Source organism: Trichoderma reesei (genome assembly GCF_000167675.1).
Source record: "Trichoderma reesei QM6a unplaced genomic scaffold TRIREscaffold_1, whole genome shotgun sequence".
In the NCBI taxonomy this organism is placed as follows: Eukaryota; Fungi; Ascomycota; class Sordariomycetes; order Hypocreales; family Hypocreaceae; genus Trichoderma; species Trichoderma reesei.
This window is the reverse complement of record NW_006711148.1, coordinates 730,849-752,271: the sequence shown is the minus strand read 5'-3', so window position 1 is coordinate 752,271 and position 21,423 is coordinate 730,849. Positions and strand designations below refer to the sequence as shown.

The window sequence follows — 21,423 nt, the reverse complement described above, 5'->3', positions numbered from 1 at the left end:
ACTTGTTCCCTGACATCCGGCCATTTGTCCATGTTCATTTCCGACCTTCGACCTATGCGTCGGCTTGTTAGGACCCTTCTTTTTCATGCTGATTTGACGTCTCTCAAACTCACCATTATGATGTGATAGCCAAACGATGTCTTGGCCTCTCCAATCTTGGGACTGCTCGTAGTGCTCGGCTCCAAGGAAAAGGCAACTTCTTCAAACGTAGGATCCAGGCTCCCCTTTGTCTTCCAACCAAGAGAACCACCTACATGAACAGACAAAACTGGTGAGCAAGTGACTTGGAGGAATTTCATAAGGGGTCAGAATGATACCTTGTCGTGCCTTGTCTTCCGAGTAAGTGCGTGCCACCTCGTCAAATTTGACGCCCTCGCTCAGCTTCGCCAGGGCCTCTTCCTTCTTTGAGTGTTTTTCACACTTTCTAGTGGTCAGCTCCTCGCCCTGTTCTCTGCAGATATTCGATAAACCAATAGCGTCACCACAGAGGATGACAAGGGAGTGAGGCTGGGGCGTCAACCCATCGCATATCATCTTCCTCTCATGACGTACCAGAATGTGCCGGACGTTGATAGACATGGCTCCCTTTGCCTTGCCTCCGCTTTCTTTACCCTCGGCACCTTTTCCCTTGCCGCCGCCCTTGTCGCCAGACTTTTTGTCGTTTTTGCCCATCCTGCAGGTTCTGAATTGCAATTTGGCGAATAGTTGTACGAGTGAAGTTTCGTCGAATTGGTAAGCCCCGCCTCTGAGAAAGCCCCTCCAAAAAGCATGAGTGAGATGGGCAGACCCCCAGCCTAGTATCTTGCATGTGCTTCTTCATGAAACCTCATCCTGTCGAAATGGTAATGTGAGGTTGCACCAGCAATGTAAGCGATACTGCATACTTATTGGAGGTCCGAGATAGTGGGGAGCATCTTGCTGGAGCCCCAAGTCACACATTCTGGAGCCGTATTCGCATTCCGGGCATTGGTCAAGGCAGCTCCAACTTCGAGGGCACGTCTCCATTGACGTCGGTCCATCCTCTCCTGCGCCTTCATCAATTTCCACTCCAAGAAGCTCTGCTCACCGCGATGTTGCCGGATCATCTCGCCTTCGTGTTTCTCAAACAGCAACCAGTCATCCATCTGCGAGGGAAGGGGGATTCTGGCCAGCTCCGTCATGCTGGGCTGTTTCGAGATTCTCTCCAACGTGACAACGATTCGATGCAGCCGAGTCTGCGAGATTTGCTTGAGGCTGTATCGTCTGACTATGTATCTGAAAGACTGTCAGTAGCAGTACTTTACCCGTGTCTCATAAAGCAAAAGAGAGGGAACGGCTATACAGTCCATCATATCGTATGCCCGCCTGTGGCGAAAGCGGGCTTCTGAGCCGGTGGCCTCGAAGGATACGAATCTGAGACCCGACGTGGGATATCAGGGAGATGTGCGTTTCCGAGAGCCTTGCTTCTCGCATGTAGCGAACGGTATCCGTAGACACCACCTCTTCGCGGCCCGTCAGTAATGGAAGTGCGGCAGCCCCGTATCTGCCTTTTGTGGGCGTTTCTTTGATGGCTCCCACAATGCCATCTCGATATGCACACGCCAGGTTCAGCCACTAGCTGTCACACCTGTCAGTATAAAACCGTAAGAGAACACATGTCTTATGCAACTCACTATCCTGGTTTGAACTGCAGGTTCCACTCAAGCCCCGATACCGTCTTACACTTCGCGGCCTTCCAGAGCTCCCAGCCATTGGCAGCTTTCTTGTTGAAGACCACATCTTTCAGTCTACTAGACTTTGACAAGTCTTCCTGCCGAGTCTGATCAATGTTGAAAAATTCTTCGCGGAATCTGGCCATCCATGATCTCTGTAGCCTTTCGGCTATCGCTATGTTGAGGCGAGGCCGGAGGCGAGACGACACTTGCTGATGGCCCAATGTCAAGATATCGGAAAGCAACTTATCCAGCCGAGCGTTTTGGATTGTCGCAAAGCTCACGGCCGGCAAGGCGGCACCCTCGTCCCTTAACAGCTTGCGAAAGACTCTCTTGACCGTTTCGGCCCAGGGGCCCAGCGAATGGTCTTCAAGGAGGTGAGAGCGGATCTCGTCGGAGAAGTCCAACAATTTGGGCTCGTTCAACCCGTTGCCCCCAAAGTCGAACATTTCAAGGGGCGTCAGCAAGCCATGCGGATCTGGAAGCGCTTAGCAAAGCAAATCGTCTAGATGTCTCCAGAGAAGGTATACCTGGCTGCTCAAGTAGCTCCCCCGAGAGTGAGCCTGACCGCGAGCCTTGGTCAGGCTTTGCAGAGTCGGCTGCAAACCGTACAGTTTGCATGATCCACTTCAGCTGATGAGACAACTATCTCAAGTTGCTGTCCCGCATTTACTGAAGCGGTCCCCGAGGCCGAGCCTTCAGTTTCCTACGCAAAGCGTCTGCCTTTACTGAAAGGAGGCAACAACGTGGAACCAATAACAGAGCGGATGCCTGGGATACGGTCGGGATCTGGAGATGTGGCCGTGCTCAGCCAGAAGGCAAAGATAGAACTAATGTCAAATAATATAGGATCTAAGGATGGGATATATGTGTATCACGGATGCAATATGAGACGTGGTTTGTGAGAACGGAGATTGATGTTATTCCAAGGGGATGATGTGAGATAGGTGACTAGGGCAAGTTTGCAGTCAAAGGAGCTCGACTGGCTTCGAAAGGTGCCCTTGAGGTTTTGATTCTTCCATCACGTGCGTGTGCATCATCTGGAAAGAATAACTGCTGTTTGAAGCATTGCTTTTGATGTGGCATGAAGTACATGTACATCGTGATGCATCAATCGAGATGGAAGGAGCGCTGCGCGCTTTTAGCAGATAAGGTACTTGTCTAATTTCAATCAAAGGAGTATATTAGGTAGGTACCTAAAGATCCTCTTATAAAGCCCATTATGGCTCATTCTAAAATGGCAATCAATTAGACATGAAATTAGTTTGCATCCTGAAAGCAATCAGATGCCCAAATTCGCATGTCACCAAGAAGAGTGCCAGCTGTTACCGCCTACCTATTTGGCCACCCAGCACTTCTCACCGCCTACCGTATGTACTCAGAGACTGCGCAACTGCCGGCATAATGCGCCCCACAAAGACTCAAAGAGCCCGTGTCTGATGAGAATTTCCATCATTGTGAAGCTTAGAATGAAACTGAGTCCACGCCTCTTTGCTGCCTCAACCGTGATCATGAGCGAGCAGGCGCATTACAATGTGCGCCAGAGTGCGTCTCACGCCAAGTCGATAGGAATCACGCAGCGCGCCACGCCTCTGCGGTTTCCGTGGGTGGGCGACCTGCGCGTGAGGTACGCGCTTCCTGATATGCTCCCAAAGGAGTGGACGAGTTGCTGATGCATCTATAGATTCTCAGACTTTCAAGTCAATGAGATTGGAAAAGACGGTGCCGTTGTGCATCTGCGCAAGATCGGGTTGGGTGGCCAGGAAAAGCAGGTGATTGATGACCGGAAGTTGACCCAAGATGCAGCTGGATCTGACCGACTTGATAGACAACAGACGCTGCGCCAGCCGAAGAGGTCGGTACGCCTAAGAAGCAGCATGAAGCAGCCGAAAACGCCGATGCCAACGATGCCGATGGCGCCAACGACACACCCCAGGAGAAGGAAATTATCGAGGTTCCAGCAGAAGACGTCACAGCTCTCAGCAACCTGGCTGGCGAAAAGTTTGCGCAAGAGCTCGTGGACCTGTTCCAAGAAAGCCAGGTAGAGGCTCCGGAGAAGAAGAAGTCGGTCACTTCTGAACCCGTCGACGACAAGTTCAAGCGCGGAGAGATTCACCAGGAGATTCGACGCATCTTCAACTCCAGGATAGAGACCAGCACAGACGATGCCGGCGCTATCGTTGCAAGCTATGCGGCGCCCACGCGGAGAGGCAAACGAGGCCGGGGCGGACGCAATCGGAACCGTAACAGGCAAGACGACCAGCCTATTGGCGAGTATCTTCACTTCACCCTCTTCAAGGATAACCGCGACACCATGGATGCCGTCAACCAGATTGCCCGCATCCTCAAGGTGAAGCCTCAGGTGATCAACTACGCGGGTACCAAGGACCGACGTGCTTCCACAGTCCAGCGCTGCTCCGTCCGATACACGCGGGACCGAAGTCTTGCAGGCATCAACGGGAAGCTCTGGGGCATAACGACGGGCGATTATGAGTACAAGTCGGAGCCCATCCACCTAGGAGAGCTGCTGGGCAACGAATTTGTCATAACGATCAAGAACTGCCAGATTGTCGGCGATGCCAGCACGAAACCGATATCCGAGCAGGTCGAGCTGATGCGTGAAAATGTCCAGTCCGCATTGGACCACATGACGGAGCATGGATGGATCAACTACTTTGGCCATCAGAGATTCGGCACTCATCAGATCGGAACGCACGAGATTGGAAAGCTCATCTTGGGCGACAACTACGAGGCAGCAATCAACGCCATCCTCGCCTACGACGAAGAAATCGCCCACAAGGCAGAGACAGAGGGCATCCCGGACGAGCCGGCCAAGAGGGACGAATACAACCGCCACCTCGCCTGCATGCTCTTCAAGACGGAAAAGGACGTAGACAAGGCCATCGAGATCATGCCCCGGCGGTTCTCGGCCGAAGTATGCGTCCTCCGTCATCTCAACAGGCAGGGCAAGCAGTCCCGAAGAGACTTTGTCGGCGCCCTCATCCACATCACCCGAGGCCTGCGCTCCATGTATCTCCACGCATTACAATCCTACGTGTGGAACCACGCGGCGAGCAGGCGATGGGAGCTCCACGGCGAAAAGGTCGTCAAGGGAGACCTCGTCATCGCCGAGACCGAGGCCACGCCGCAAATCAGCGGCCAGGACCAAGACGGCGACGACATTGTTAACCCCGTCGTTGAGGACGACGACGACGTGCCCCTGCGCGCCAGACCGCTCACCGAGGAAGAGGCGGCAAGCGGCAAGTACACGATCCACGACGTCGTCCTCCCCACGCCGGGCTACGACGTCATCTACCCGGATAACGAGATTGGCGACTTCTACGTCGACTTCATGGGCCGCGAGGAGAACGGCGGGCTGGACCCGCACAAGATGCGCCGCATGCGCCGCGAGTTCAGCCTGCCCGGGCGGTACCGCAAGCTGATGAACAAGTTCCTCGGCACGCCCGCCGTCGAGTTCAAGACGTATGTGAGCGACGAGGAGCAGATGCACCCGACGGATCTGGATCTCATCAGAGCTGCTCGTAAGGCGAGCGGTAACAACAATAGCAACAGCAACAGCAACAGCAACAAGCGTTCTCGCGAAGAGAGTGACGATGCGAGACCGAGCAAGGTGGCCAAGGTACAACAGGAAGACCAAGAGTCTGACGCCGTCACGCAAAACGAGGCAACAAACGAAGCTGCCGCCACCGGCAATGACAAAGCCGAAGAGTCTGCAGAGACTACAAGCGCACAGGAAACCATGGAGGTAGACCAGCCCCTCAAGATTGCAGCAGTCATCAAGTTCCAGCTCGGCAGAAGCGCCTATGCAACCGTCACGCTGCGAGAGCTCATGGGCGACCCCCCGGAGAGCAACACCGCCTGAGGGAAGAAGCATCACAATCTTATACTATTGCATGAGTACTAAGACATGCTGGTGGTCTGCTTTCAAACATTATAATGGTCTGTCGTAGCAATGATGATTGCGCTTTTTGGAATACATTGGCATATTTTTACATTTTTTTTGAGCTATTTCTCGATATATATATGGATAAATAGAGAAAAAATGATCCCAACTATATAACGCCGCGTTGATGAGTGTGAATACAATGACAAAAGGGGGGAACAAGAAAATAACCGCTATGTGCTCGCGCTTGATAGCCAAAGAATATGTCAAATGTCCCACGTTGACAACTTCAAGATGTAGCATGAACAGCTCCTCTCATGAACCGTTCTTTCTTCGCCTTTGGGCCCTTCTCTCTCTCTCTATCACTCTCTCTCTCTCGCTCTCTCTCTCTCTCTGGCCCGTTCGTTCGTTCGTTTGTTCGTCCTCCTCTTTCTGCAGAAATATGCTTCTATTGCAGATCCATCGCTGGTGGTTCAATGATTCAAATGCCCTCATCAGCATCGTCATAATGCATCGAAAACTCATCTCAGCACGTGTATCCTCGCACCGCACGACAAGGCCAGCCCGCTGGTCCAGCCGTAATGAGCAGCAATGCATTGTCATCGTTTTTTCAAGCTTTGCCAGGGTATGTGTCATGTTCATTGAGAAGTTTTGACTTGCTTCTCGTCCCAGCCCCATACAAAGGATAGGTACTTGACCATGTTGACTCTCTTTGATCGCATCTCGACCATCCATGGGTGTTCTAGCATTTTCCAGGGACTCGCTCTACGGTTAGGCTGCTTCTCCAGACTATGAGACACCGAAAATGATTAGCCACAAAGCCAAAGCCTCACAGAAAAAAAGTCCAAGCAAAACTTACCAGCACTCGATGAAATATTTAAAGTTGTCGCTCCAGTAGACGTCGTTGTCGGGCTCGTCCTTGAGCTTCGGCACTGGCTGCCTCACAATGTACGTGAGCAGGTCGATCAGGCCTGCACGAGGCTGCATCTCCGTGCCGTCCGCAGGGAAGGGGAATCGGTGCTGCGCGACTTCGAGCAACGTGACTCCCGTGGACCAAACGTCCGAGGTGATGGTGTAGGACTGGCCGGTGATACGCTCCGGAGCCATGTAGTAGCTGGTTCCAATAAAGGTGTTGGCTTCACCCTTGGTTCCGAAATCGCCCGAAACACCGAAGTCGCAGAGCTTCACTGAGCCGTCGCGGCACAGCAGGATGTTGGAGGGCTTGATGTCTCGGTGGATGATCCTTCGCGTGTGTAGGTAGGTAAGGCCACCAAGAACGCCTTCGGCGATCTTGCCCAGTACCTTTTCGCCAGTACGACCTCCTAGCCTCTTGACTTCCTTGTAGATGCTGTCGAGAGAGCCTCCTTCGCAAAACTCCATGGCAATGGAGATGGTGGCGGTAGAGGGGTCAACGAATGCTCCGTAGTAGCGGCAGATGTGGTCCGAGGCACATTCCTTGTTGAAACCCAGTTCTCGAACAATTTGCTTCTTGACATCAGGATCGGGATTGGTAGTGATGACCTAACGTGGGATCAGTGAGCCATCGGACATGGCGGTTGAATTTGATTTTTAGAGAGCATACCTTGAGGGCAAAGACGGTCTTGCCGCCTTTAAGCATGGCCTTGGTCACAGCACCTCCTGCACCCTCACCCAGGTTGCCCAGCTCAACGATTCGCTTCTCCAGGCTGGCAATTCTCCATCCCTCGTCGTCCAGATCCTCGACATCAGCAGTTCTTGCTTTCTCAATGCTGAGTCTGTCGAACCCCTCGAGGCCCTGCAGGCTTCCATCTCTCTCCATAGAGACACCGCCTTCGCTCCTCATGGAGCCAACGGCAGATACAGGATCCGGGGTTCCCTGGGCTCGAGTGACGGGGATGCCATACTGGGAGGCAAAGGAAAGGGCCGAAAACTGAGAGCCGGCGGACGTGGGGTTGCTTGCCCGCCCGTCCAGAGGGCCGAAGCTCCCAGACCTCGAATGCGCCGCGCTGCTCTCGCTGCCGCCGCCTGCAGACTGCCCGGGCTGTATCCCCTGTGGCCTCGCGGGCTGTTCAACTGGTGTGACCTGGCTGCCCATGGGCGTGGCGAGGTGCAGCGTCGGCAGAGGGGGTCTGGCGGGCGGCTGGATCGTCAGGTTGCCCACGGGCTTGGCGTTTGGTGAGGGCGGGATGGCCAGGCCCAATCTGGGCGCAGCGCGGCCGCGGCTCCCTGGGATGGCAGGACGCATGAGCGGTGCGGGCGAGTTCATGATCGGTACGGACATGGGAGTCGGGAGAGCGGCGGAGGAGGAAGACGAGGACGAGGAGGAGGCGGGATGCTGCAGCCACAGAGTTCAGTCAGTCGTGCTGTCCACGTCCGTCCAGGGGGGGTGAGGTTCAAGAGAGTGCATGCGACTCACGAGCTGGGCGGCGGGGTCGCTGCCCTGAGATTGTGAAGGAGCTGCGTCAGCCATGGTGGTGAGCAGTGCCGATCAAGGCAAATTATCGCGACGGCGTCCAAGCGAGCGAATTTGGCGGCTGGTGAGAGGCAAAGAGGCCGGCGGTTGGGACTTTTGCGAGGCTGGAGGTCGGAGCGGCACACGGAGACACGCGCAGGCCCTAGGTAGTATGTACGGAGCAGTACAAACAGCCGCTGCAGAAAAAACGAGAGCGAGAGAGAAGAAAAGCAGAGCAATCCGAACGATGGTCAGACAAGAGCTGTGCAAGAAGGACAGGGAGAGGGCGGGCAGAAGCTAAAATAGAGCGACGCTGATGCCAACATGAAACAGAAACGAAAAAAATGCAGAATATTGGCGGGCGATTTGCGATGCGTTGGCAAAGTGATTGTTCAAGTCGCAAGAGGCGAATGCTCGCATGCACAGTTCGATTGGTGCCAGCGTGGGTCGAAGGCGACGGGCGAGTGAGGGGACAGCCGCTCAAGAGGGGATAGCCGGCTGAAGTTGAGAGGTATGGATGTGCAAGTATGTATCGACCGTTGAACGTCCGCTGGAAGGCAAAACAAAAAGAAGGCAAAATTGAGGCACTGGATGGTTTGAGACAGAGGGCAGCAGTCAAAACGAAGGATTTGAAGACGATGATGGCTGAACAAGGTCGGTGCTGGTGCTGAGGTGAAGCTTATGGCCAGCTCGGGGTCTGAGCAGTACAAGTAATGCTCATGGAGTGGTTCAACTCTTAAGGTACCTACCGACTGTAGGGGGACCGACAACTTGCAGACTGGAGCCAGGACTGCCTTTGGTGAGTGTGTGGGTTACAGTTACAGCGGCTGCTGGGGTTTGGTAGGACATCGCAAGTACCCACAGGTACTGTCTAGAGCGGCAGATGCGCGCCAGCGGAGCCGTGTGGCATTGTGCAGGCCTGGCAGCGCTCTGCAGGGCATTGCGAGTGGCGGGTTGATGGGGGGCTGCATCCCTGCAGTGCAGCCAGCGGCAGAGGCGCTGTACCCGCATGTATGGACATGAGGATGGCTCGACATGTAGGTACATCCACGCGCTGTAATAGCACCCGTCGAGGCGCTGCAGAGGCGCACCACGGGGTCCCCTGTGGGGAGAGCTCCCAGGGCGCCGTAGGGCTCTGTGGCTGCAGGTCAAGTGCCAGACCAATCCCCCCAACCAGACGCGAAGACTCCCAGCTGCATGAGCTCTCGTGCTCGCCAGACTGGCGGCGCTAATGTCAACTGGTGTCTGTGGACATTTGAGGGAGGGTGGACTGCCCTGGGCCGTGATGGAACTGGGCTGGACTGGACTGCAGCCGGTTTCCGCGGCTGGTGCTGATGCTGGTGAAACCAAGGTTGGGACGTGGAGATGAGGCGGGAGCGCTGCTCCGGGCAAATCAGCACGCAGAGGCGAGCAAACAACATTGAACCAGAGGGGCACCAGGTGATGGGAGAGGTGATACAGATGCACCGAGAGCAGGCGTAAGCGGGCTTCTGGTGCGGAAGACGGCACGGCCGAGGCCCATCAGCACTTCGACAAGCCGTCCTTGGAGCCAGGGGCTGGGGCATCAGGGAGATTGGTGGCCGCCTCTTTGACCGTCGTCGATATTATTATGTATCGAGTCCCAGGTCGACTCACACACAAGCACAAACAACAGAAGCCATCCAATTTGATAATCAATAGTATGTACTTTAACTGCAATTCCAGGTTCTGAACAAAGCACTAGCCAGGGTCCATGGCTCGGCGCAGGCGCAGTATCGAGCCCTTCTCCAACCATGACCTCCATCTCGTCCTGCACGGGTAGTACCTAGGTAGTAGTGGCTGCTGCAATGCTCCCCCAGCTTACCCTACAACACCACTTTTGTGTGCTGGCGGCGCTCCAACTACGCGGTTCTCGACGCCCCTGGTCCATCCATGCGCCTGCAGAATCAATCGGGGGCGCCTTGTGGCTCCAATTAGCCGGAACTACAGGTAAGATTTGGTGAATACATGTAGTGCGCATGGCACAAAGGACCCTCGAACCAGAGGTGCATGTCCTCAAAAAACCGCCGTGTTATGCCCGCTGCTGACCATCTCCCCTCACCTGAGCCGTGCCAAAAAGATTAAAGGTCGGGTGGCAGCTGCAATGCTACCAGGATCACGTTCAACCATCAGCCCTGAGCTGGACATAAAAGTCCCGAACTGGTTCGACACGTGGAATGTAAGACCAGCGGCCACACCCTGCAGCAGCTGGAAGGAGTGGGCTGCCACCCCATTCACTCGATATCTGTCTTGGCCTGGCCCCAGAAAATCCCGTCAATGCGAGGCGTTTGCTTGTCTGACACACACTGCAGCAAGCGTCAGGCCAATAGGACCAATGCATGGGCTCTCGGTGCTAGAAGAGGAAGAAGAAGATGAAGAAGAAGATCCCAAGGCCGGGAATCTCCAGTTGGAGGGCAGACAAAAGTCCAGCCGCAGCCACTCGTGCAATACGGCCGCCGTATTGAACTTGAACAGGGACGGGCAGTGGAAGAGGCACAGCTCAAGCCTCGAACAGTGTCACCCATGATAATGTCATCGCTGCTGCTCGACTCGACTGATGATGCTGTTTCAAGGGCGGCGCAGCATGCAGATGCCCGTCATCGAGCCAATGAGCGTCGTGCGCTTCTTAGCCTGGCGTTTCTCCAAGCGCGCGTTTACAGCCTCGCCCGATGGTTGGTTCGCCCTCTTTTATTGCGTCTAGTATACATGCGTATACATGCGACGCGGCAGAGGTGACAGGGCCGGCCAAGGAGCAAAGAAGCGAGTGCTTCGGGTGTCGTAGAGGTGGGACTTGTCTGATCGGCCGTTGATAAAAATAGATGCATTCACAATGCTTCGATCGATCTTGAGAAGCTGCTGCTCGTATTGTCTTGACTCGGTAATACATACCACGAGTACATGTATGCACAGCCAAGCTCGGATCTTGCTCGTCGAAAATAGACGCGAAACGACCGCTTGATGCGCTTCTGCCGAATACAGCAGGCGGTGGGAGGCCAACCCCACCAAGCTGCCATGGCCCCACTCCTAATGGCCGACTCTCAACTTTTTTTTTTTCTTTTCCCAGGTGCGAGTACGGGCAGTTGGTGATAGTAGTCCCAGATTATCTTGTGTCGAGAATAGCTGTGAGAGCATCTGCAAACTGCACATCCTCGGCCTTTCAGTATGCCGTCTGCAGGTGCTACATACGAGGAGCGGTCTTCGGATCCGGAGCTCTCATCCAACGCGTCGGATTCCGGCGACGAGTCCGATTACCTCGACAGCGCCGCTGCCAGGAAACGGCGTCGCACTTCTCCCGAGCTTCAAGTTGGAGAAGACGAGAGCGATCAGGACGACGACGATGTTGATGATGATGACGAGGACGACGAAGAAGACAAAGATGGTGGCAGCAAGGTACCGAAATTGGTAGTGCCTGCCATAGCTGTGCCCTCTCGAATCAAGCGAAATGTCGAAAAGAGAGCAGACACACCTGTCAGCAAACCCTCAGGCACCTCGCAATCGCAACCATTACCGCAATCGCAGAATCCCATTCTGGCACCCACCGATCCAAATACCACCTTTGCTGCCCTCAACGTGCGGCCATGGCTTGTCCAGTCGCTCGGGAACATGGCCATCAGACGGCCAACCGGCATTCAAAAGGGCTGCATACCCGAGATATTGAAGGGGAGGGACTGCATAGGAGGCAGCAGAACAGGTTCGGGAAAGACGGTGGCCTTTGCCGTCCCCGTGCTTCAGAAGTGGGCAGAGGATCCAACCGCCATCTTTGCTGTCGTCCTGACGCCCACCCGAGAGCTTGCCCTGCAAATCTACGAGCAGTTCAAGGCGATTTCGTCTCCACAGAGCCTCAAGATCATCCTTGTCACCGGCGGCGCCGACATGCGATCGCAAGCCATTGCGCTCGCCCAACGACCACATGTCATCATTGCGACTCCGGGCCGTCTGGCAGACCACATTAGGACATCTGGAGAGGACACCATCTGCGGGCTTCGCAGAGTACGCTACGTGGTTCTCGACGAAGCAGATCGGCTCCTGCATGCCGGTGGGAAAGGCAGTATGCTGCCCGACGTCGAGGAATGCCTATCAGTCTTGCCGCCTGCCACTCAGAGACAGACGCTTCTCTTCACGGCAACCATCACGCCAGAGGTGCGAGCGCTCAAGGAGCTGCCGCAGCGGCCTGGAAAGCCTCCCGTCTTCGTCTGCGAGGTGGACACGCAGATGCTGGCCATCCCGGCAACCCTGAGCCAGAAGCACGTGCAGATTCCCGTCACCCACAAGGAGCACTATCTCCACGTGTTCCTGCTCACCGAGGCCAACGTCAACAAGACGGTCATCATCTTTTGCAACCGTACAACGACAGCCGAGTACCTCCACCACCTGCTGCGATTGCTGGACCACCGCGTCACCTCTCTGCACTCCAAGCTGCCCCAGAGACAGCGGACGGACAATCTCGCCCGCTTCCGAGCTTCGGCGGCTAGGATCTTGGTGGCGACGGACGTGGCAGCTCGAGGTCTTGATATTCAAGAAGTCAGCTTGGTCATCAACTACGACGTCCCTCGAGACCCGGACGACTACATCCACCGAGTGGGACGTACTGCCCGTGCGGGCCGCAAGGGTGAGGCCGTCACGCTGGTGGGCCAGCGAGACGTGGAGCTGGTCCTGGCTATTGAAGAGCGCGTGGGCAGGAAGATGGAGGCTTGGGAAGAGGAGGGCGTCAACCTGGAGACGAGAGTGATCCGAGATGCGCTCAAGGTGGTTAGCGAGAAGAAGCGAGAGGCGTTGCTGGAGATGGAGGAAGGGAGGGAGGTTGGTGGCAAGAGGAAGAAGACGAAGCAGAAGCTTCAGGCATAGTATCACCATTGGCGAAGTTCAGAGCACCATCAATTTCAGCGATTGTCTTCATGTCTCCAATCATTTGCTCCATGGACATGGCTCTCAACTGCCATGACTATTGCCGTGACCACTTCCATCCTCTTTCTTGCTTGGCGTCCAGTAAGCATCGCCCGCAACGCTCGCTTCCCTCCGACTATCGACCCGACCTGCTGGTCTGTAGCATCATGGTCTGGGACAACCGTCAATCAAGGGGAAACGATGTCAGCACGGGTCCCTGAAGCCGACGATGCGCCCTACGACCCCCCTCAAGCTCGTACGAGTTTTGCCCCCTTGCACAGAGCCAACGGGCATGGATCTCACCTGTCGACAGCCCGCAAAAAAAAAGGGTTCCGTCTCGCAAACGTCCCGCGGTAACTGATAAAGTATTGAGTATGCAGTAAGCAATCAGCGCGCCCACGTTTTTCTTCACGAGTTATAGTATTACGAAGGAGTTGGGACAAGGCTAAGCGAGCCGCGGGACCATCGAGGGTCCCGGTTCCATGCCGTCGGGTAAGCTGGCTTTCCCCAAAGAGGCAATATCGTAGGGGAAACGCGGGATGATGTTCAGGGGTAAGGGAGGAGGATGAGGAGGAGGAGGAGGAGGAGGGATACTCATAGGGTATGTCAGACGGATCTTGACAGGTGTGTGAAGGAGTAGCGAGCGGGCGGTCCATTGCGCTGGAAGCGGGAGCCAAAAATAAGGAAGCCGGGGGAAAGCAAGAGATCTTTTGTGAGGCGATTCCGGGGGATTGGTTTTTGATGACTGAGAGAGGGGGGAAAGAACTTTCGGACACAGAGTAACGCTGTTTTTGTTGATTTGTGATGTGTTTCATTGAATAATTCTCTGCTTACATGTACGCAGCATGGCACGAGACTTGGATTTGTGCAATTAGAGGAGATGGAGTATTTTGGCCCCCAATGACAATAAAGAAGGAAGTACTAGACAGACCATGGCTCAGGAGTGATTTGAGTGACTCCAATGCAGACTGAACTTGCTGATTGCTGAGATTAAAACCCGAGGCCGTGGCACGACGAAGCAACCCCTGGCGATGCACTGGAAGGGATCTGGGGAGACATGCAATGGGATTGTCTCTTCAGCAGACAGGGCTATCGGACGATGTTTACAGTACGAGCATCTACTAGCATCATGCTTACGCGTACGTACTCTTAAGAAGTCAAGGAATGGGGGTTAAGAAACAGGGAATACGGCGAGTTGGTGTGTAATGAGCTGTTGCATGTTCCAATGCCCTGTTCAGCTCTGAGGAACACAGTCTGGGGATGAGATGACCTCGGCGATCTCATTACCGACACTCTGGAATACGCGATCCCTGATAAAGAGGAGGAGGGGCCGTAGATTCTTGCCTTTGGCTCGCCCTTCCGTCCGTTTCATGAGCATATTGATGTGAGAACCGCAGTTGTGGAGTTTTGTATCAAGCTCGAGCTCTCCCGTGAGCATTGGCAGAGCTGCTTGGGACGTCCAGTCACGGAATTCAAAGAATCCAGAATCAAGTGAAGACCAAAGAACGTGTTCGTGAGAATGCCTCCCTTGACCAGTGACCTGCTCAGATAGCGAATCACGGCAGACGGCATCGGCTGCGTGTGGAACAACCCCAGATGATCAAAGTCACCAGCCCTGAACGCAGCAGGGCTGAGATCCCATGGTCCATCAGCATCGGCTCCCACGGCAACGCAATCAAGCACGAACTGCCCAACTGTCCACCCCCCCAGCAGGGCCGGCCCCTTTTCGTTCCAAGGGGTGTACGATCGACGGAGAGAACGGAGGGCCGAGGGACAATGACGATTGCCATGGATTCCCTTCCTAACTGATCACATGAACACGTCCATCTGAACTGTATGCACTTCTGTATGTTACGGATGAGCGGCGGCTGTCGGAGATGTTACATAGACCGGGAAACATCAGTATGTAACACCGTCAGAGAGGTTCCGTTTGAATGTCCATGGAGTTATGTTTGCCACCGTCATAGGCGTTATGATGATTAATTCTGGGCAAAGTGCCGAGGTGTGGATCGTATTATGTTGTCTTCATGCCTCCTGTTGTGTGAATCGGTTGATGAGGTCCACTGAGTTATTACAAACAAGTACCTATGGAGCTGTGTTTCCCCATGAATTCCGTTGCGCCTGATATACACGTACACACGCTCTGAGCCGTGATGCGATCCATGCGGGCCGTCCCCAGGCATTTGCGTGGGGACCGTTGACTCGAGCACCGCATGCGTGTATGTATACTCGGGCCGCTCTATGGAACTTGCTTACAAAACATGAACAGCAATTGCGGTAAAGAAAGCGAGAGAATTCGTCAATGACTCTTGACATTCTGTAGTAGACCTGTCTAAGCGATGTTCTCAACTCATCCTATGCCGCCTAATCAAGCTGTCTGGATATGCCTCAAGTCTCACTCAATGTCCGAACGTCGGCCTCGTCTGAAAAACTAAGTCCAATGGACCAATGTGACCGTTTCCACGGCATCGGGTTTAAGACAAAAACGCTCAACGCCCGCAGGGACAAAGAAGGCTCCAACACAAGGGGAGCCAGGGTTCAAGGGCACCGGAAACACCAAACGCCCATCGGCAAGCCCTGTCTTTTCACCGCAGAACCCTTTTCATGACAGCGAAGGGGGCGCCACGAAGAAGAAACGGATTCAAAGGGAGATACATCATGTAAGGTACACATCGGCAGAAAGACTGTTTCCCTGGTCCGCGGCGAACGGAGGCTACCGAATCGCCGGAGAGCGAAGTCACGGGGCTGTTTATGTTGGCATCTGGGGCGTGGCAAAGAGAAGAGACGATTGTGAGCAGCAAAAAGCGGAATGATCGGGAAACATGCATGGAAGGTCCAGAAGAAGGGGATAATAGCCGAGGGGAAGAGAAAAAAGGTTCCATGCATGGACACATGGAAGCATCAAAGAAGCATCGCCGCACAGCCTATCTTAACCACGGATATCTCCTTCGGCAAGGATAGAAGACAGAAGGACTCTGCGTTGCTGCATGTTCTTTGTAAGGCATTAGGCATTAGGCATTAGGCATATCGTTCCGGAGATGCAGGCATTTCGCCCGGGCGAGCAGAGAGGGTTTTGTCAGAGGGTGTGTGTGCGCGCCATCGAAGCGAGTGATTGGTTGATTGGCTAACCCAAGAAAACCTGTCGGCAATCGGGCGACCACATGAAGCTTTGACGTCCCTTCTGTGCGTCCTTCTTTAATAAAGCCCTTCTTCCATTGCTATCAAAAAAGCTGACTTCTAGACCCGATATGGGAAAGCGTGCAGCGGCCAGATGAAGGATGACGGCATCTGAAGTCGGGCGGGTGCGGTAATGTCCGTTCTCTCTTGAACTCTTGGAGGCTTTCGGCATCTCGGCGGACATACGGCGGCATCTACCGCTGTCGCTGGGCGGCAGGCAGGGTCCTGACAAACAACTGCTAAATCGTCTTGGCCTGCGGATTGCCGCAGTTCTGTGCCGCAAATGTATGATGACGTTGAGAAAGGGACCCTGGGTGACTTGGATTGATACGTATCTTGTCGCACCGAATATGACAACTTGGGAGTCTGTGTAAAAGCGACCGAAGACAGTTGCAATTGAGAAAAAAAGGTGCAAGGGAGGACAAGGATCCTCAGTTCCGCTCCCGATGCAGGAGTAAGTAGAACGAGGCTCGTGGTCAGTGAAACCAAGTACGTTGGTTGTTGCTTACATGTAATACTTTGTGTTTGGATACACAGCAGAACTCGAAGCAACAGACTTCTGCAACAATCATGAAAAAAAGTCTGGGGGTGTAAGGCTCAGCGGCGTCACGTTCCCGCAACCCGCTGCCGAATGCCTAGTACCTCAACGCAACAACAGAAATAGAAAGCACCTCGCGCGTGGCAGCAACGTGCAGAACCTCAAAAGCCACCAAGCCCTGTCGCCCTTTGCAAAACGCGAGCAAACAAAGGACTTGCTCCATGACGAACCACAGCCAGAGCTATGTACTACAACAAGCCTCAAAACGCCAAAAGCCCATCATGACGGAACTCTCCTTCTGTGGAGACTCCCGCTGCCATGTGCCGGCTGTGGAGCGCCCTTATCTAAGCAAGCCGAATCCGAGCGAGCGGACGGACAGCGGAGGACCCTGTCCTGTCACTTAAAGTTGGGCGCCATGCCTAAAGCGGCCAATTTGAAATCGGGCAAAATGGATCCCCCTTCGCTGCTGATACACCCCCCTCCCCCCCCCTTCCCTTCCCTTCCTTCAGGCCCTACGAGTATTAATCATCTTAATCATCCATCTCGCAAGCCCCGAAGCCCCGGTCCTTCTGGCTGGTATTTCGCGTTTTGCGAAAGGGACGAGCGATCTGGCGCAGCATTGAGTGCAGCCCGCTGGATCGTGGCTTAGTACTGTAATACTGCGCTGTGCCTGGGGGCTTTGAAACATGGATGATGATGACTGCAACTCCCCCCCCAACGGCAAGATTGCAGGGCCATCCTCTCACTCTGGATGGACGTAAGTACTGTATGTACACGTACACGAACGCGCGCTCCTTGCAAGGTCCGCCGATTGGGGTTCCTTTTCACGAGATGAACGGGTCGGTCTGTGCATTTGCTGAACCGTGCCATCTTGCAGCGATGGTACCTGGCAGATTAGTACCTAAGAACGTACAATGTGTGAAGCTGCAGGGCTGAGTGAAGGGGGGAAAAGAGGAGAGCGTGTCTCGGCGACTATGTGAATCAAAAGCAAGGGCAAGCTTCAGATTGTATCTGGACTAAATATAATACTACACAAACAACTACTACTTGCTAAGATGCCGCTATTCACTGCAAGGGAGAAAGGTCTTTGAACGAAAACGAGCGGGCAATGAGTTCGTCCCCCGTCCAGATGCCACTGCGGGATCCCGTCTATTGAGATCGAAGACCTAAGTAGGAGTCTCTAATGACGACTGGCCATCGAGCATTGTGCCTGGCCATCGATGATCCTGTGGAGTGTTTGGAGAAGTCGCTTCCGCCCTTTCTCCTCGTCCCCATGTTGGCTTTCTTTAATCGAAGGCGTAATGATAGGAACCCACAAGTCCGAAACCCACATCCCAAGACCCCGACTCGGCATTCGGGCACGAGATTTGCGCGTATTTCAGCCTTCCAATCCCGTCTTCCCGCGCCGGCCTTTGTCAGCAAATCTCAGGGAAAAGCACAAAAACACAAATTCCTGTTGCCGTATTCCGTGAGGCTTCATTGGCTCTCTCCTTATCCCACCAACCTTAATTGACCAGTCCAGATTGGTCCCCTCGTAAGCATTCACTACCAACAAACGTGCAGAAAAGCCAGCGCATTCCTTCATCCCTGCGCCACGTCGCAAGCGGTAGGTAGTCGTATACCTAGTACATGGCAAGCCCCCTTTTACCCAAGCTACCTTAGGTAGATCCTGCTGCCAAGGTACCGCTGTGCCGCGTCGGCCTGAGATCTCGGGGTTGGAGCCTCATCACCATTATCATCGTCAGCTCTGAGAGAATTGGGGATCGACTTGTTTGTGTTGGCGTGTGATAAGGTACCTTACTACTAGGCAGTACGTACCTACTCTCTGATAGACGTGGTCTGTGCCCGATCCAAGCACGGGATCACAGCTGCGGGAGGGAGATAAGGTACGGAGCAGAGGTACAGTACGTACCCCTATGCCCTTGCCGAGGGCCGTCATCGACGCCTGTTCCCACCGGACGAGTCACCAAAAACTGGAGCCTCTCATCGACTCAGCCCTACTGGCCGCGCTTCAGGCAAATGAACAGTCTAAACTCCAGGCATCGCACAGAGAGACAAGACAACCTCCCCCGGCTTAATCTCAGTTGCAGCCTGTCATGACTGTCATCACAAAGCCTGATTGGCCTGGGATGTGAAATTGACTGAACTCATGGTGCTGACACGGACTGCAATGCCTCCTGCAGATTGGGTACATACACATGCGCCACATGGGGGATGAGTCTGGGGTGAGCGAGTGAGCGATTGATGGCTCCGTACGGTACCTATGTAAGGTGAAGATGGTGGTAAGGTAGTTGCATGCATGCGGACATAGGACATAACGCAGGGCAGCACCTGCACCTGCACACAAGTATTTACGAGCCCGGCCGATGAGGCAAACCCCGTCTCGGAGCTCCGTCGTAATAACTTCCTTCATCTCCACGTTCCCCGATGCCGACGCAGCGATCGGCAGCTCGCGATCACGGCGAGGGCCTATAAACTACTACACGAATTGACAGATTTCCTTTTTCTTGTTCTTGTTTGATTGATATGATTCTGTTGAGAGCGGCACGGCGACCGGGGAGTCGCTGCGGGCACTCGGTATGACGCGCAATTTCACCCAACGGGACAGGCATCAATAGATTGGACGGCGAGCACCGGCTGTTGCTAGTAGTACCTAGGTAGAACCCCTAGTAAACGCAGGGAGACGCAAGCGCAACACGACGCCTTTAGGCCGTGATTCAACTCGGCTAGTTTTTATCTAAACGTTTAAATAGGATGCATAAAGATGTCACTTTTCCTAATTTAGTATAGATTTTCAGCATAAACGCAGGAGAAAATACCTTACTAAGAATAATCCCTAAACCTCCCCTATTATTAATATACTATACTAGCAGGGGCTGTATAATATTTTATAAATAGCATAGTTACTAAAAGTATTATAAAAATTCTACTAAATCTGCTAAATAGCTATTATAAAAAAAAAACATTTATAATTACTATTAAAAGTTATATACACTATCTAGCTAGTTAGCTAAAATTTAGCTAAAGCTTAATGCGCTATAAATTTAATTAGCAGCAATATAATAGGCATAAGCTAGCTAGTGTTAAACACTATTATTAATAACTGTTAAAGGGATATAAAGGACCTTTATATAGCTATTTTTATATTAGCATATATTACTTTAATAGTTAAGGTTATTAATAACTTACTTAGGATCCTCCCTATTAATAAGGGGTCAGCTGCTGCTAGTAATAATAACAGCCTGATCCCTTAAGCCACCTCTATTACTTTAAGAGAATACTATATAAAGCTTATAAGCTTACTAGATATATTATTCCTTACCCTCTTTTATATAAAAAAGGCTATGTTTTTAAACCTCTGCTAGTAGCTGTATATTAATGCTAGCATAATAGGGAACTAGCAGCAGTTAATTAAGCAGAAGGTAATAGTGTTTTTATAGATTTATATATATAGCAAGCTATAAAGGAATATAGCACTGCGCTTCTTAATAAGCTAAAGCACTATATTATAAGTCTTTTATAAATTTAAAGACCTTATACGCTAGCTATATATATACTTTATCTAGCAGCTAGATTTAATATACCTATTACTAGCTATTAAGCTTAAGCCTAAATTCCTAGTATTTAACAGCATAATTAGGGCTATTAATAAAATGCTTATTTTAGCCTATATCCCTCTTATATATTAGTAAAGATTCTAGTTAAGAAAGAATAATATCTTATAAAATATATTTATAGCTATTACCTTTAATAGCCTATTTTACTATATCCTTACTAGTACTAAAGGATTTATTAATAACTTAGCTCTTTTATATTATATACTAACTTAGTTATTCTTAATATTAAATAGATAATATTAGCTAGGCAATACTAGCTTTAAATTATAAATTAGTATTATAACTCCTTATAGTAATAATATATATTACTATTTATAAGACTAGGGGATAGTAAACTAGCAGCTATAAAATAAGGAAGAGCTATTTAACTTATAGTATTCTTAAAGGAGAACTATTATTAAGCAAGTCTTTAGCAAATATAAGCAGAAATAGAAGATTATTTACTATAATGCTGTAAAGTATAAGTTCCTAAACTAGATTTATATTATATATACTATTATAGGCCTATTTAACTTTATTAAGCTTAAAGGGAGGACACTTAAGTAATACTATAAGGAGGAGCAACTTAGCTTAACTAATAAGGAGCAGGATTTTATAAATTCTGCCTAAGAATATGCTAATACAGTTATTCTACTATTAAATAGCAAGGATTTAAGGGAATATATTACCTTGCAGGCCTAGAGATATTATTAATGCTATTTAAATAAGTTTAATAATAATACTAACTTTAGCAGTAACTTTAGCAGTAATAGCAGTAATAGCAGTAATAGTATTAATAAAAATAAGGATATAAAAGAAGAGGAGCTTATAGTAGGCATTTAAGAATAAATTTAGTGTTATAAGGCAGAAAGTAAAAGTAAAGTAAATATAGCAGTCTAAAAGATTAATATTCCTTACTAGCTATTATATTTTTAAAGCTATCTATAACCTAATATTAAATATCTAGGAATTAATAAAAAAATTAATCTTTAACTATAACTCCTTTACCTTTTATAATAGCATTAAATTCTATATTAATAAATTTAGTAAATCTTTATAAATTTAATAAACTATACAGCTAATAAATTATATGCCTTATTTATCTGCAAATTAAAAGCAATCTTTAATTATAATTTTAAAGTCCTCTGCTTTAATAGCTTAATAATTATAAGTAATATAGTAAT

General features: G+C 51.5%; 5 protein-coding genes across 5 annotated transcripts; 2 read left to right on the top strand and 3 right to left on the bottom strand.

Annotated features, from left to right (window-relative positions):
* Window positions 1-83: 83 nt before the first annotated feature.
* Window positions 84-672, bottom strand: TRIREDRAFT_102572 (uncharacterized protein; the record flags this gene model as incomplete). Its single annotated transcript, XM_006961127.1, has 3 exons — window positions 84-250; window positions 318-420; window positions 553-672. The coding sequence occupies 3 exons, from the start codon at window positions 670-672 to the stop codon at window positions 84-86; spliced, it is 390 nt and encodes a 129-aa protein (XP_006961189.1).
* Window positions 673-884: 212 nt separating this feature from the next.
* Window positions 885-2,591, bottom strand: TRIREDRAFT_119624 (uncharacterized protein; the record flags this gene model as incomplete). Its single annotated transcript, XM_006961126.1, has 3 exons — window positions 2,222-2,591; window positions 1,653-2,169; window positions 885-1,233 (listed from the first exon to the last, which is right to left on the bottom strand). The coding sequence occupies exons 1-3, from the start codon at window positions 2,310-2,312 to the stop codon at window positions 885-887; spliced, it is 957 nt and encodes a 318-aa protein (XP_006961188.1). The 5' UTR covers window positions 2,313-2,591.
* A 611-nt stretch (window positions 2,592-3,202) lies between these two features.
* Window positions 3,203-5,669, top strand: TRIREDRAFT_119623 (uncharacterized protein; the record flags this gene model as incomplete). The annotated part of the gene is made up of 3 exons (XM_006961529.1): window positions 3,203-3,318; window positions 3,376-3,550; window positions 3,628-5,669. The coding sequence occupies 3 exons, from the start codon at window positions 3,203-3,205 to the stop codon at window positions 5,572-5,574; spliced, it is 2,238 nt and encodes a 745-aa protein (XP_006961591.1). The 3' UTR covers window positions 5,575-5,669.
* A 564-nt stretch (window positions 5,670-6,233) lies between these two features.
* Window positions 6,234-7,840, bottom strand: mkk1 (map kinase; the record flags this gene model as incomplete). Its single annotated transcript, XM_006960910.1, has 3 exons — window positions 6,234-6,384; window positions 6,455-7,116; window positions 7,178-7,840. 3 exons carry the CDS (start codon window positions 7,838-7,840, stop codon window positions 6,234-6,236), a joined length of 1,476 nt encoding a protein of 491 aa, XP_006960972.1.
* A 3,366-nt stretch (window positions 7,841-11,206) lies between these two features.
* Window positions 11,207-12,889, top strand: TRIREDRAFT_53972 (uncharacterized protein; the record flags this gene model as incomplete). Its single annotated transcript, XM_006961528.1, has 1 exon — window positions 11,207-12,889. The coding sequence occupies one exon, from the start codon at window positions 11,207-11,209 to the stop codon at window positions 12,887-12,889; it is 1,683 nt and encodes a 560-aa protein (XP_006961590.1).
* Window positions 12,890-21,423: the final 8,534 nt, after the last annotated feature.